Source organism: Notechis scutatus, chromosome 7, assembly GCF_049901735.1.
Source record: "Notechis scutatus isolate UNSWTSFEM ecotype Mainland chromosome 7, rNotScu1.2, whole genome shotgun sequence".
Classification (NCBI taxonomy): Eukaryota; Metazoa; Chordata; class Lepidosauria; order Squamata; family Elapidae; genus Notechis; species Notechis scutatus.
This window is the reverse complement of record NC_142015.1, coordinates 25,127,876-25,143,209: the sequence shown is the minus strand read 5'-3', so window position 1 is coordinate 25,143,209 and position 15,334 is coordinate 25,127,876. Positions and strand designations below refer to the sequence as shown.

Here is a 15,334-nt window from a genome sequence, read left to right as displayed (position 1 = left end):
GCTGGGACAAGTCACGGGAGCTCACTCCATTACGTGGTGCTAGGGATTCGAACCACCGAACTGCCAACCTTTCAGATCGACAAGTTCAACATCTTAGCCACTGAGCCACTTGCTGTTCTCCTTGTTTTCCTCTTCTCCATTGTACAAATGAAGGCAAGTTAGGTAAAGGTAAAGGTTCCCCTCACACACACTTGCTAGTCGTTTCTGTCTCTTCAGGCGCACGGAATGCTGTTACCTTCCCACCAAAGTGGTCCCTATTTTTCTACTTGCATTTTTTACATGCTTTTGAACTGCTAGGTTGGCAGAAGCTGGGACAAGTAACAGGAGCTCACTCCGTGTCATGGCGCTAGGGATTCGAACCGCCGAACTGCTGACCTTTCTGATCGACAAGCTTAGTGTCTTAGCCACTGAGCCACTTGCTGTCCTCTTCTTCTCCATTGTACAAATGAAAGCAAGTTACTACCTGCATAAAGCAGAAAATAAATCTATGGTCTGCTCTTGCTTGCTTTGTGCTAACAATTCAAAGGTAATTTGGAACTATCAAATTACTAAGATCATCCACATCCCTGGCAGGAAAAAGAAGGGATGGAGGGAGGGGACATCTCAAGAGACAAGAAGAACATCACCCGACATTGTGCTGTAGGGAAGGGAGGAGTTGTTGTACATACCTTGAGGACCGCATCCAAAGGGAGAAAGGCTGACAGTGTGATGTGCTAGCATACATTAGCCTGGATGGTTGCGTATTCAACCAGATCTCCACCAGCAGGAACGGAGGTTGTGTGACTCGCTGATGATGTTGTCAGAACGGAAGTGTCCAGCTCTGCATATTGGATGTTGGAATCCTTGTTGTTGCCCGTGGTCTGAAGAACATGATGGATGGACAGGAAGGAAGGAAGGAAGGAAGGAAGGAAGGAAGGAAGGCAGGAAGGAAGGAAGGAAGGAAGGAAGGAAGGAAGGAAGGAAGGAAGGAAGGAAGGAAGGAAGGAAGAAGGAAAGAAAGTGGAGAGAAGTGTGGTGTGAAGAGATGTGGAGGTGGAAAGACGTAGCCACACAAGACACCAGGGGATCATGCCAAGAGAAGGAGGAAAGGAAGACAGGAGAAGAAGACAGTCAAATGGGAGAATTAAGACAGAAAGGGAAGTGAAGAACGACAGTGAGAAAAAGATCAAAACAAGCTCAAAAGAAACATTGCTCCGAAGATTTGAACCTCCGAGAAGCACGATTAATGAGTCAGAATCTTTCTCATGTACAAATGGCTTTGCAATCTTTTGGAAGTTGTTTTTGTCTGCTTTTCTGACTATCTGGAAACATTCACATGGATGATCAGCAGTCAAATCTTTTCTCAGATGGCTTGCTTATTCCCAAGTCATCCAAGAGGGAAACACTAAAGCTTGATTGATCCATACCTGTGACAAAATCAAGGAGGAAACCGTAGCAAGAGAGCATGAAAGAAAGAACTCGGGAGATTTCAAACCCAGGCTATCCAGAAAGCACCCATTTAGGAAAGAGAAAGGTAAAGGTTTCCCTGTCCAGTCATGTCTGACTTTAGGGCATGGGGCTCATCTCCGTTTCTAGATCGAAGGGAGTCAGCGTTGTCTGAGGACACTTCCGTGGTCATGTGGCCAGCATGGCTATATGCCAAAGGCACAGAAACTGATACCGACGTGGTACCTATTTAACTACTCGCATCTGCATGCTTTCGAACTGCTAGCTGGAGCTAGGAACGGGAGCTTATCCCATCACGTGGTGCTCAGTCTCAAACCTGGGCTGCCAGCTTAACATTTGACAAGCTCAGTGTCTTTAACTGCTGAGCCATCATGGCCCCCAAATTAGGGAAGAGTATAAGGCTGAAAATACAGCATTGTCTGAGATCACTATGAAGAAAATAAGAAACTTTTCATGGCTGTCTTTCACCAAACCAGATATTTCATATGGACCAGGAAAAGGAACTTTAGTCTGCATGCACCACCACCACCCTCCAAAAAAACCTTCATTTTTCTCCAACTTTCCCATGAAAAAACAGGTCTGGGTGATGTCAGCGTAGCTGCACGCTCTAAAAAAACCTACCTTCTTATTTTGATTAAACCTTCTGCCTGCATCCCTTTTAACCCCTGGGTCCTTCCGAATCTTTCGGCTGGCAGAGATTATTTTGAAGGCACTTCGGCACAGAAGCCTCCCTCCCTTTCCAATGATTTGCAGCAACTGCCCAGCTGTGGGGAAGCCATTCAAAGAGATCTTGTGGCTTCACTTTGAAGCCTGTTGTGAGGTGGACTGATTTGGCCAGTAATTGCCTGCCTCCAAGTCCCCTATCCGAGCCCTGATTCCCTGTTACATGCCAAGGCTGAGTGCTTTTCCTCCATGGCTTGATGAGCAAAGGAATGGTGTGAGATTCAGCTGAACGGTGTCACCATATATAAAAAATTTTGTCCTAATGCCTGACTGGCAGAAAAGTAATGAGGATTTCTTTTCCCGCTCCCACCTAGAGTTCCAGCACTGCTTCCAAACGATACAGGTGGGCCCAGTTTGACCATATGCTTTGCTAGATCAAAGGCAAGGTAGAAATTCATCAGGTCAAGGTCTCGGTAACTGAGAAGAGCAGAGAAGTCAAGCTGTTTGGAGCAACAAGTAAATGAAACAGAGGCTGAAGCCACAGAATCATAGAATCATAGAGCTGGAAGGGACCTTGGAGGTCTTCTAGTCCAACCCCCTGCCCAACGCATGAGTCCTTATTCCATCTTGGACAATTGGTTGGCCAATCTTTTATTGAAAGCCACCAGTGATGGAGCATCTCTACAACTCTGGTAGAATAAATTAAACTAATTAAGCAATGGAATAACTTGCCTTCAGAAGTTGTGGGTGCTCCATCACTGAAGACCTTCAAAGAGAGACTGGAGAACTATTCGTTTGAAATGATATAGGGCCTCCTTCTTGAGCATGGGGTTAGACTAGAAGACCTTGAAGATCCCTTCCAACTCTAGTATTCTACGTTTTAAATCAACCCCCTCTTCCTTGTGATGGCCCTTCAAGTATTGGAAGATACTATCAGGTCACCCTTTGTAAGGCTAAATGCCATAATAAATAAATACCCTTCATATTTCCCATTAGTGATTTATTATCTCTGAATATACAGACTTTGCTTCAATATCATGGCTAATGGTTATTAATAAACTCATTTGTCTCCAAAGAAACCTTTAAGCCATCCAACTATTGGACATCACAACCCATACTCAGTTGAGGAGGGGAAGAATAAATGCATGAAGAAAGAGACAAAAAACATAGAAAAGTCCACGCTGAATGTCCACCCTGAATTCCCTCTATTTTTTTTTCATCCAAGGGAGGAAAATGAATCATGATTTTGCCAAGAAAAGCATTTAGAACATTTTCTTCCCCCTTTCTCTTTTATTGCAAGAATGTGCATCTTTCTGGAGCTTGTCTGCAATTCTTTTTTTAATTCTTTTTTTAAAACCCTACATTGCTATCCTATCTTGCAGTGCAGTTGATTTAAATCATTACCTCCCGAGTTATCTGCATTACACTTTCAAGACTGAAAATGCTGGCAGATAAATGAAAATGTCCCCACTGGGGGAATGAGGACTGAGTTGGTGGGCGGGTGGGTGTTTGAATTACACTGGAAGAGAGGGGAGGGGTGTGGGAAAGGAAAGGGTCACAGGCAGGGGATGTGCTGCTGTGGGTTCACAGGGTTCGGGAGAGCCCCTAGCTAAGATTCTATGCAGTTCTGAGTACCCCCAAATCCTGGCCCACCCCTCCCCTCCCCTGAGTCCCCATGTGGCCCGTTTTGGATCCCAGGTATGTGCAGGGTGTGCATGGAGGCTCAGGGAGGGCAAAAATGGTGTCTAGAAGACACCTTGTTGTTGGGGAAAGACTAATTAAGAATTGTGGCTACCTCTTCTTTTCCAGAATGACCTAGGAAATATGACCAAGGCAATCTCTGGTTTGGAATGGACAAAGTTGATGTTGTAGTGTACCCCACCACGCTAGTCTTGAGGTAAGAATCCCTCTTTTCTCCACCTGCTGTTCTGACCAAGGCTTCCTGAGACCGTAATTAAGCACATGTTTAGTTAAAACAACTCTTGTTTTATTTCAATGTTGGGAATTATGTTCATTCCCAGCCTGTAATGAGACCCAAACAGTCCCTCAAGATAAGCACCCACCTTTCTCTCTTTTGAATTACTGCCAACAACTAAAGTGCCAAATGAACTATAAAAAAAACCCAACTGAAGTACAAAATCTACACAGAGCTTCAAGGATTAATCCGAACAGAGCAAACGACTTTGCTTCCTGCAAAGGTTTCATCATCTTGGACTGACTTTTATACCTTATGTGAGGGGCAATCACCTCCCAGCCTTACTCCCGAGTCGCCTCTTTTGTCTCAGTTGCTCTCACCTTCTAGCAGCTCTGCGCATATGTGCAATGGGAACAGGCTCCCCTGAGTCCTCTGCCTCGCTGATGCCAGACTCCAAAGGCTCCGAAGGCAGCACCCCACTCCCAGACGGTTGTGGCCCCATCTCTGCATCGGACACAGGACCTTCGTCCAAGTCCTCTCCAGACTCCCAGACTTGTCCCCTTTCTTTCCCACTGTCCGATTCCTCTGCCGTCTGCACAGGCTGCCGGTGAACCACAACACCTGCCTCTTCTACATTCATCCTTATCTTCAGGAAAGATCTCCCATCTCGGCCCCTAGACTCAACACAGCTTCTGCTGACTTACATACTGAGGCTCCTCCTGCTTTTCCTGCCTCAATGTCACCATCTTGCCTGGGGCACAGATGCATGCCAATCAAAACCTTCGGTCTCAACCCAACTGAGAGCCCAGGATCACTTTGGAAGATCATCAAAAGAGCGCAGCTGAAGTTTCTAAAGTTCTTTGATTATCTGCAAAGCCCTTATGCATGTGGCATTTTCCCTCAAATCCACAAAGGGTTGATAAGACATTCAGATGCACTGAGGGATTCTGGATGGAATATAAAGTCTTTTAGAGGAACAGACCCATCTCATTTTAGAGGCTCAGAACCAAACTACACCCATCCCTGTTCTGATTTGTTCTTACTTGAAGTTACCAACGTTTTATTCACCTTGCCTTGTGGTGGTTGCTTACCTGGATCTGGATTCCTGCCTAGTTTCAAGCGAAATGGCCTAGAAGGAAGACTGACATGGATGGACATCAAGACTAAACTTGTCCTTACCAACTTGTCAGTGTTGGGAGTAGACTCAGTAGCTGCCATGTCATAATAGGGTGGCTGGGATGATGTCTTCTGGACCTCTTCCTCTTGTTCCTTCATGTTATCCAGGTGCAAAACCTGCAGTTGAGGCAGTAGGGAAGGTTCAAGAAGATCAGTCCTAGCCCAAGTGAAAAACTATTCTCCAAGATGGATTTGATGGAGAGACCATCACACTATATTTCTCAAAGGGAATTAAGTTATTGCATTAACTGGTCGATGAGACTATTTAGAGCGTAGGATTGAACTTGGTGCTGTCCTTGGTGCTGTCTGAGCCTGGATGTTTTCTTGCAGATGTTTCATTCCCAAACTAGGTAACATCATCGATGCTAGAAGGGAGTAGGGTTTGCAGAGAGGAGGATGAGGATGGAGGGGGAGGGCAATGACTATGGGGTCCTGGTGCTTTCTGAGCTTTGTTGTTTTCTTAAAGACATTTAATTACCAAACTAGGTAACGTCATCAGTCATTCCCTTTAGGAATCTCAATAGACATTTTGCTACCACCTTAGCGACCACCTATCCTTAATAGGAAAGTCTAAGGACTTTAGGGACCCTAGATGAACAGTGTGAGATAAGAAAGCTAAGTCTGAACTCATCTTTATGGAAGATGAGAAAATTGTTCCAGGTATTAGGATCAGATAAATTTCCATGCTTGAACCCATGCCTTTGCATGCAGGAGTCCCCAATTCAGTTCTTCACAATTAAAAAGAGGAGAACTGTGGCTAACCAGGGAAGTTATTATTGATTTAAAGAGACAAATAGCCCAACTTGGTATCAGGAAACCTTCCCATAAATCTATTAAGTCACAGAAATAATAGTGAGGCTGAGGAGTATATAATGGGGAAAATGGAGACTGTTCATAATGAGAAAAGCATTTCACTCTTGTAATTCCTTTATTTGGAGTGGCCTCTGAAACTAGATTGATATCCACATTTTTGCATTTGTGTCAGAAGCACCGAAGCACCGAAGTGCTTCTGGGTTGAAAGGATTAGCTGGTGACATTGCTGTTGCCCTAGGGATGCCCAGTTGGGGGCTACTTTCACGTCCCCAGCAGGAGTTGAGTCGGGGACAGGAGCTCAACCCATCCCCAGGCCAACACTTGGGTTTCGAACGCAGGCTTGCTAACCTCCAAACCAGCGTCTTAACCATGTGATCAACCACATGGTTGATATCCAGATGTGGAGACTCATTGCTAGAAATGGCTACGGTACTGAGTTCAAGAGGCAATGCTGGGAAATAAATGTTGGGATACCCAATCCAAATATTCCTTATATACCGTGGGTGGGATAGAACCAATAAATTGGTGGGAAGTCCTACGAATGGCTGAAGATATACCTGGATATTCTCTGCAGTCAGTTGGCTTTTCACGTCTTGATTCTGGTTGAGGGCCAGAGAAGCAGGTTTCTGGGAAGAGGGGAGGTCTATTCTGTAGGAAGGAAAATGGCCAGTTGGAGGAGACAGTACTTTATTTTTATTTATTCTCTTATTTATTAAATTTACATGCAGCTCCTCTCACTGTGAAGAGACCCTGAGTGACTTATAACAACATAAAAACATTGTAAAAATGATAAGAACGTCAAAACATTCAATTTTAAGAATTATAACAATATTACGCAAAAACTAGATAAGGGATCAATGCATACAGTGCACGGGTGAGATCTTCTCCTAATCTACTTCCTACTTCCAAAATGGGATGCCCCCATAGGAATCCTAGGCCATTTGGCATAGCCAGATTTTGAGGGCCTCCCAGAAGGCCAAGAGGGTGAGGGGAAGATCTCACTTTGCGGGGGCCACAGCAGAAGAGGCTCTTCCCCTGGACTGCAGGAGAAGTTCTGAAGTCCTTTGGCCAATAGGGTTCTCAGCATACCCTTTCTGCTGGAGCAAGTGGGGCAGACCAGTCCCATTGGGGTTCCTCAGATAGCCTGGACCCATGCCACAAAAGGCTTTAGAAGTCATAATCAACATCTTGACTTTGCTGGTTGATAGGACTCGAACCATTCCAATCAGCTAACTTTGATGTCCAAGAGAGGCTCTGGCCAACTCCACATTCAATACAGTTTCAATCTTATCTTACAAGAGTATAAAATCTGGTGAAATTTAAATTTGAAATTACTTCAAGTTGTCCATATATTGCCAAAATTTCACAGGTTCTTGCATAAGAAGGTTGAGGTCCCACCTCACCCCCTCCATTCCCTGAACTGCGACAGCGGGTGGAATTCTGGCTTCAAGCCAAAATATCTTTTGCCCAAGTTAATTTTGAACAAAAGCATACTTACCCAGCGCACAAATCACTGTTTGAACCATTACGTATGGCCAACAGGAAATGAACCACTGCCAGGAAATGGAATTTCAGTTTGATTGCTTGACTTTTCATTCCTAACCTAGTAATTTTTTTTTTCAAAATGGGGGAAAAAAAATCTCCCATTTTTTTTCTTTTTATGAATGGTTATTTCTGAAGACATTATAGTGAAAATGGCTCAGAAGGAGCTATGCAATTGTGGTAGAAATGGACATAAACTGGCAGAGTAATGTACAAAACAAGAGACAGAGAGAGAGAGAGAGACACACACACACACACACACACAGACAGAAATACATTTCAGGAACAAGGATGTTCAGCTCTTCAGTTTGCTAACAAGTCTCTGAAGAGCCAAGACAAGTAGACATGTAAGCTCAAATGCATCTCCCTAGCAAGACATAATATTATCAGTTTCCATCCTCCTGTATGAAGAAGCACTGTGGACCTTGTGTAGCAAGTTGGATCTTCAGCACCTTGGACAACTCCCTCCCATTCAGCATAACTGCAACGTTCTGGATTCATTCCCTCCAAAGTGTTTCAGAGCCTACAGCAGTGATCCCCAACCTTTTTATGCCGCGGCCCGGTATCCCCAACCTTTTTATGGCGCGCCCGGTACCGACATCAGCTGGGCGCCGCCATCTTGTTTTGATGAAAAAGTGCTTCGGTGAGCTTTCTACCGGAAAAGCTCACCGGAAGCACTTTTTCATCAAAACAAGATGGCGATGCCCAGCAAGCCAGCGTAGGGAGGACTTGTTCCACGGACTGGTACGGTCCATGGACCGGTGGTTGGGGACCCCTGGCCTACAGGATTTTGAATATAGTCCCTGTATGCAACTTTTTAAAATAGCCGCATCTTTTCCCCAGGAACACATTGACATTTCAGAGGACAGCTGCATGCAATCTGGAAAATAAAACCTCGAAGCAGCTGCTTTAAAGAGTACTCAGAGGTGATGCTGGCACTCCTTTATGTTCCGGGGTATCTCATTCAAATCATTCCTGAATTGCTGCAGTTCCTGAATTGTTTCTGTTCAGTACATCTTGAATGCCAAACTAAGTCCTCAATCCCATCAATTCCCATACAAAAGTATGCAGAATTACTGTTACTTATCATATAATCTTAAAGAATGGTCACCGAAATAGATATCACATGGAGATGGTGGTACTCACAGGTCATTTTCAGTGTCTGACCGATTCTTCTTCTGTCTTTTGCAGATGACGAAGACGGTAACAGCCCCACCAATAATGAAAACAGCAGCAATCACCACACCCAGGAGTCCCAAAATGCCCCCGAAACCCCCCTGGGGCAATGGCTTATCTATAACAACAATGAGGAAGAGGAAGATGAGGAGGAGGAGGAGGAGGAGGAGGAGGAGGAAGAAGAAGAAGAAGAAGAAGAAGAAGAAGAAGAAGAAGAAGAAGAAGAAGAAGAAGAAGAAGAAGAAGAAGAAGAAGAAGAAGAAGAAGAAGAAGAAGAAGAAGAAGAAGAAGAAGAAGAAGAAGAAGAAGAAGAAGAAATGAATTATTACGGTCAGTAATTATGCTTCTTTTAATCACACATTTGTAATTTCATTGCTTATCTTCTCCTTTTAAATATTCCACACATGATAAGAGGAGTAGAACAATCTAGCTTTAATTTTCACTTATGTAAGTGTTGCAATCTACTAAGGGAAGGAAGGAAGGAAGGAAGGAAGGAAGGAAGGAAGGAAGGAAGGAAGGAAGGAAGGAAGGAAGGAAGGAAGGAAGGAAGGAAGGAAGGAAGGAAGGGTGGAAGGAAGAGGCTCTTCTTATTTTTCTTGCCTGGTGATGTCCAAGGATTGTCCAAGGACCATCAGTTGGGTCAGAAAATCTCCTTCTTTGATTGTCCCTTTTTCAAAAAGCTTGTTGTTGTTTTCCCTTGAAGACGTTTCACTTCTCATCCAAGAAGCTTCTTTAGTTCTGAGGAACAGAAGAAGCTTCTTGGATGAGAAGTAAAACATCTTCATGCAAAAAGAAGAAGAAGGAAGTCCAGATGCTTTTGAAAAAGCACCTTTGGGACAACCATGACTTGGACAACTGAGAATCTCCCTAGATAATCCTTCTTCGGTTGTTTGTGTGGCTGTTCAAGCTGTTGACATTTCCCTCCGGGATCTCAAGATTTTTGCACACCAGTCACACACTTCTACTCAATCCTTTCCTCTCTAATCCTGCCACCTGTACATCTTCATCTCACCAGACTGTCATCCTTGCTGTATTTGCAGACTTGTTTTATATTTCTGGCCCTGCAAGACTCTTTTGTCTTTCCAACAATATAGAGCTGCCTGCCCAGTGATGGATGGGGCCATCCAGGTCTCCATCATGGAATGACACAGCTTTCTTGGCTGCAGTAGATGGGAGGGGGGGGTGAGGTTGGAGGAGAAAAGGGGCTGAGAGTTGCATCAATCGTTCTCCTACCAGCCAGAAGGAGGTCTGGTGTGGTGCTGGTGGACCACAAAAACCAGGTTCGGGGAAGACTTGTAATATTCAAAGTTTAGTGGGATCCTGCAAGATTCTAGGGACCTGATTGATCAGCTGTTGGAGTGATAGGCAACCCATTTCGCTTTTACTGGGTAGAATTGGCTCACAATGTCCTCCTTAGATTATGTCACCATTTTGCTACCAAAATAAACATGGAACCTCCCTTCCTTTCAAGATACCGAGAAAGGCACACATAAAAGAATAACAGAGTTGGAAGGGAACTTAAGAGGTCTTATAGTCCAACTCCCCTGCTCAAGGAGGATATCCTAGACCATTTCAGACAAATGGTGTCCAATCTCTTTTTTAAAAACCTCCAGTGATGGAGCATCCACAACTTCTGGAGGCAACTTGTTCCACTCATTAGTTGTTCTCAATGTCAGGAAATTCCTCCTTAGTTCTAAATTGCTTCTCTCCTTGATTAGTTTCCATCCGTTGCTTCTTGTTCTGTCTTCAGGTGCTTTGGAGAATAGCTTGACTCCCTCTTCTTTGGGGCAGCCCCTCAAACATTGGAACACACGCTTCTCCCATTTCATGTGTAATTTTCCCCAAAAACTCCCTGAGGAAGGCAAGCTTGGGAAAAATCTCAATCACCCAAGAAGTCTGATGGCTCAAATCAAATTTTAAACCCAAGTTCCAAAGCAAATAATTTGACGCCGTAATCATGGCATCATCATCATCATCATCATCATCAAACCAGAGTTTCATTTTGCAGAGATGATGATTTGTTTTCTGCTGCCTCTGCTTTCCTTATATTTGGCGGCTGTGTTATTGTATCTTTTTTTTTTTTATTGCATGCAATTGTTTTAATCATTTCATATTCCAGGGAGCCCCCTTGAGAGGCCGGGACAGAAAGACAGGCTATTATATTTCTTCCTAAGTGGAGCTGATCAATAAATATAGCTCCAGAATCAAAACCTTAAGCTTTGGAGTCGAAATTTAGCCCTCGCTTTATTCTGGGAACCTCTTTCTTTAGGGGGAAGAAACCTTATTCTGCTTTCGGCTGCTGTTGAGATTTAAATAAGTAAAGGGGAATGCAGCCAGAAAGCTTTGCAGAGAGTAGCTTTCTGCCTCTCTCTTAACCTTCTCAGACCTTAAGGTTTTATATAGTATTAGCACTCGGAAAAGCTAATCGGTTCATTCTCGGTAATAGAAGCAGCGCAAATATCTAAAAGGAAGGAGGGGTGTGTGGAATCTCAGGACTCTTTGCTCTCTGCTATCTGTGGGGCTGATTACGGGCAGCTTCCCAGCTTGGTTATGGAAAGAGGGTACCATTGGCCCAAGGTTGCCAAACTGCTCCCCCCCCCCCACATTGCCACCCTCCCCTGGAAAGTCAGATGATGCTGGGGGCCAAGACGGGAGTTTGCTGGAAAAGGATTTGAAACACATGATAAAAGGATTTAATTTGCGCTACCTTCCAAGCTAATTAAAGTTGAAAACCAGCTAATTGGTACTTTGTACTTCTAGCTCCAGTGGTGATGAAAGAGAAAGATAATTAGGAGGGGAGGGGGAGGGGGAGGGGAGGGGCCAGTGGAAAGGCAGAAGACAGGAGTGGGAGAAAGAAAGAAGGGGAAACGATCGGATCACCTGCAAATGGAGCGGAATGGGCTCGGTGGGAAGGAGAAGAGGAGAAGAGGAGAAGAGGAAGGAGTGAAGCGACCCAACGGATATGCAGGAAGGTCTGAAGAGGAGGGTGAAGGAAGGATGAAGAAGAAAGACGTTGGTCTTTCGATAAGATAAACGTTGGATAACGTTAAAAGAAAAGCAAAAAGGCAGAAAACGGCTTCCTTGAGTGAAACCCAAATTCTCGCAGCTTGCTGACACGGAAGAACAATCTTAATCAAGCACAGGCAGTTCTCGACTTACAATAGTTGGTTAGTGACTGTTCAAAGATACAATGGCACTGAAAAAAGGGACTTATGGCTGCTTTTCGCAGTTATGACCTTTGCCGCGTCGCCATGGTCTTGTGATCAAAATTCGGACACTCGGCAACTGGTTCCTATTTATGATGGTCGCAGTGTCCTGGGGATCAAAGTCAATGGGGAAGCCAGATTTGCTTAACGACTGTGTGACTCGTTTAACAACTTCAGCAATGTGCTTAACAAATGTGGCAAGGAGATGATACTAAGCTGGCAGGAATAGCTGACACCCAAGAAGATAGGCTCAAGATCCAGATGGATCTTGGCAGACTAGAACACTGGGCCCTGTCTAACAAAATGAAATTCAATGCAGAGGAAAAAGTAAAGTCTCGCATTTAGGCAAGAAAAACCAAAGCTACACATATAGACTGGGTGAAACCGGGCTCAATAGCAGTAACTGTGAGAAGGATTTGGGAGTCTTAGTGGACAACCAGCTAAATATGAGCCAGTAGTGTGCAGCAGCTGCCAAAAAAGCTAATGCAATCCTAAGTTGTATTAACAGAGGGATACAATCAAGATCAAATGAGGTACTAATACCACTCTATAAAGGCTTAGTAAGACAACACCTAGAGTACTGCATCCAGTTTTGGTCAACACACTCTAAAAATGATGTTGAGACTCTGGAAAGAGTGCAGAGAAGAGCAACCAGGATGATGAGGGGACTGGAGGCTAAAACATATGAGGAATGGTTGCAAGAACTGGGCCTGGCTAGTCTAGTAAAGAGACGGACCAGGGAAGACATGATAGCAGTCTTCCAATATTTGAGGGGCTGCCACAGAGAGGAGGAAAGGGGTCAAGCTATTTTCTAAAGTGCCTGTAGGCCAGACAAGGAATAATGGATGGAAACTGAACAAGGAGAGATTTAACCTGGAAATAAGGAGAAACTTTCTGACAGGGAGAACAATCAACCAATGGAACAGCTTGTCCTCAGAAGTTATGGGTGCGTCATCACTTGAGACTTTCAAGAAGAGATTGGACTCCCATATGTCAGAAATGGCGTAGGGTCTCCCGCTTGGGTGGTGGTGGGGGGTTGGATTAGATGACCTACAAGCTCCCTTCCAACTCTGATTATCTGTTATCTGTAATCTGCTGGATTCTGGTTCCAATCCCGACATTTTACGCTGCCTTTCAATGAGAGCCAGGGTGACATTTCCTGCAGGGTTGAAAGAACAAGTTTTGCGCAACCTTCAGATGTTCATGTTTGAAGATATACGGCACCTGATGGTTCTGGCCCCAGATTAGGGAGAGCTAATGCCTTCCAGATGTTTGGGGCGATAGCTCCCCTAGTCCTCTGTAGCTGGTCATGCTAATCAGCATTCAAGGTCTGATGCCTTGAACTGAAGGAGGCAATTTTGGCAACCCTGTCAGTTTTTTCCTGGACTGTAAATACCACTCTATTTATAATTAGCCCACAACACTGGGATTTGTCCAGCTTTCCCAATAATCTGATTTAGCAGCTTGGTTTGATGGATGCTTAGGACCAGAAACACCACCCTGTCTGATCCGTCTGTACTGTGGCTGTGAGGAGGGACCAAAATGGCCTTCCCTGGCAGCTTTGCCTGGGGTTCAAGATGCAGTGCCTCTCTGCGTGAAGGCTCCTTCCAGTTAGCATGGCTAATAGATGCAAGATAGCCTACCTTCCCTTCTTCGAACACTTAATGTATGCCAGGCTCCAAAACCCAAGAGAGACCCATTGAGTTTCATCTAAGCAGTTTCCTTTTTTGTTTCTTGCCTACAGACAGAATCTTGCCGAACTAAAGCAAACACCTTGCATGATTAGGAGCCCTGATGGCGCCGTGGTTAGAAGGCAGTTACTGCAGGCAAACTCTTCCCACAACCCGGAGTTCGATCCTGACCAGCTTAAGGTTAGCTCAGCCTTCCATCCTTCCGAGGTCGGTAAAATAAGGACCCAAATTGTTGGGGGGCAATAGGTTGACTCTGTAAACTGCTTAGAGAGGGCTGTAAAGTCGTATATAAGCCTAAGACCTAGTGGTACTGCTATCATTAAGAATACACTCTGGGGATTGTTAGGGAAGGGCTGTCTTCACTCTCTCCCTCCAACCAACCAACCAAACTAAACTTCACTGTCTCTTGACCCTCCAGAATGCAGACCATCCCTTCTGGGAATCCAGACTACGTTCTACCACAAAATGCAGGACATAAGACGTTTTTCCATGATCAGACATTTTTGGGCTCCCACCCTCAAGGGTCTGTTCCATCTTTTGCTCCTTTCTCACAAAGTCATTCTGAACTACCCTCCCCCACTCCCCCCCTCAAGCCTGTGTCCTGCACCCAGCATTGCAAGCCCTCCCTTAACCCTGCAGGAGCAGAGTGTCATCAAGATGAATGGAAGAAGCCCACGGATATCAGCACGCTAGACTGATCTTCAGCTCTTTCTTTCCTGCTCCCCCCTCCCGGTCTGGGCCCACTCTTTCTCTCCCTAAGTGATATTATCCTGCAAATAATATTTCTGTTCTGCGACAGCTCGCTTAACAGTCAGGCCTAAGCGAATAGCTGGGGTGATTTGATAAGATCTTTTTTGACTGCATTAAAAATTGTGGTAGGAGATTACTCTGGCTGTGAAGCAGAGGTCTTCTCCAGGATGGATTGGCCTTTACTGGGCATCTTGGGAGCAAAGGAGGGGCAGGATGGCATCCCCCTCCCCTTTGCAGGAAAGTTCATAAATCTAAGAAGTCAAGGAAAGCAGAGTAGCTCCAAGCAGAAATCAAGCTGAACATCTGCTGTAAATTGGGGGTGAAGGTGCCAAAGCAAAAGGCTAGCCAGAAGTTGTATGGTTGCTCCATCACTGGAGGCTTTTAAGAAGAGGCTGGACAGCCATTCGTTTGAAATGGTATGGGGTCTCCTGCTTGAGCAGGGGCTGGACTAGAAGACCTCCAAGGTCCCTTCCAACACTGTTATTTTGAGTTCATCAGTGTTTTTTTTTTTTTTTTTTTTTTGCAGAAACTGTTTCCTGATCTGGCCTACACAGAAGGGCTGACAGATATCTCCAGTCAGTTTCTTAGTGGAGAGATGAGTGAGAATGAGGGTCCATCCCTTGTCCTTATAATTCAGAGCACCTTAGAAGGCACACCTGCAAACCCTGCCAAACAAGTCTTTCTGATCTTAGCTACTGTTCTTGAAAGACTTGTCAAGGCTTGGGACCAGGGGTGGGATTCAAATTTTTTAACTACTGGTTCTGTGGGTGTGGCTTGGTAGGCGTGGCTTGGTGGGCGTGGCAGGGGAAGGTTACTGCAAAATTCTCTTCCCTCCCCACCCCCATTAATCTGCTTTCCAGCTCCGTTCTCCTGTGCAGGACAACCAAAGAAGACCCAGCCGATCAGCTGGGACTCTATGGGAGGCAGAGAATAGATGGGGGAGGTGCCAGTCAGAG

At 45.0% G+C, this 15,334-nt stretch overlaps 1 protein-coding gene across 1 annotated transcript in view; it reads right to left on the bottom strand.

Annotated features, from left to right (window-relative positions):
• Positions 1-15,334, bottom strand: part of NECTIN1 (nectin cell adhesion molecule 1) — a 179,098-nt gene that overhangs the window by 12,103 nt on the left and 151,661 nt on the right. The window contains exons 6-9 of the mRNA XM_087970162.1: positions 8,702-8,849; positions 6,571-6,661; positions 5,204-5,317; positions 669-860 (exon numbers count right to left, since the gene is read on the bottom strand). Coding sequence (XP_087826288.1) covers positions 714-860; positions 5,204-5,317; positions 6,571-6,661; positions 8,702-8,849 — 500 coding nt within the window. The 3' untranslated portion in view covers positions 669-713. The remainder of the gene's footprint in view (positions 1-668; positions 861-5,203; positions 5,318-6,570; positions 6,662-8,701; positions 8,850-15,334) is intronic.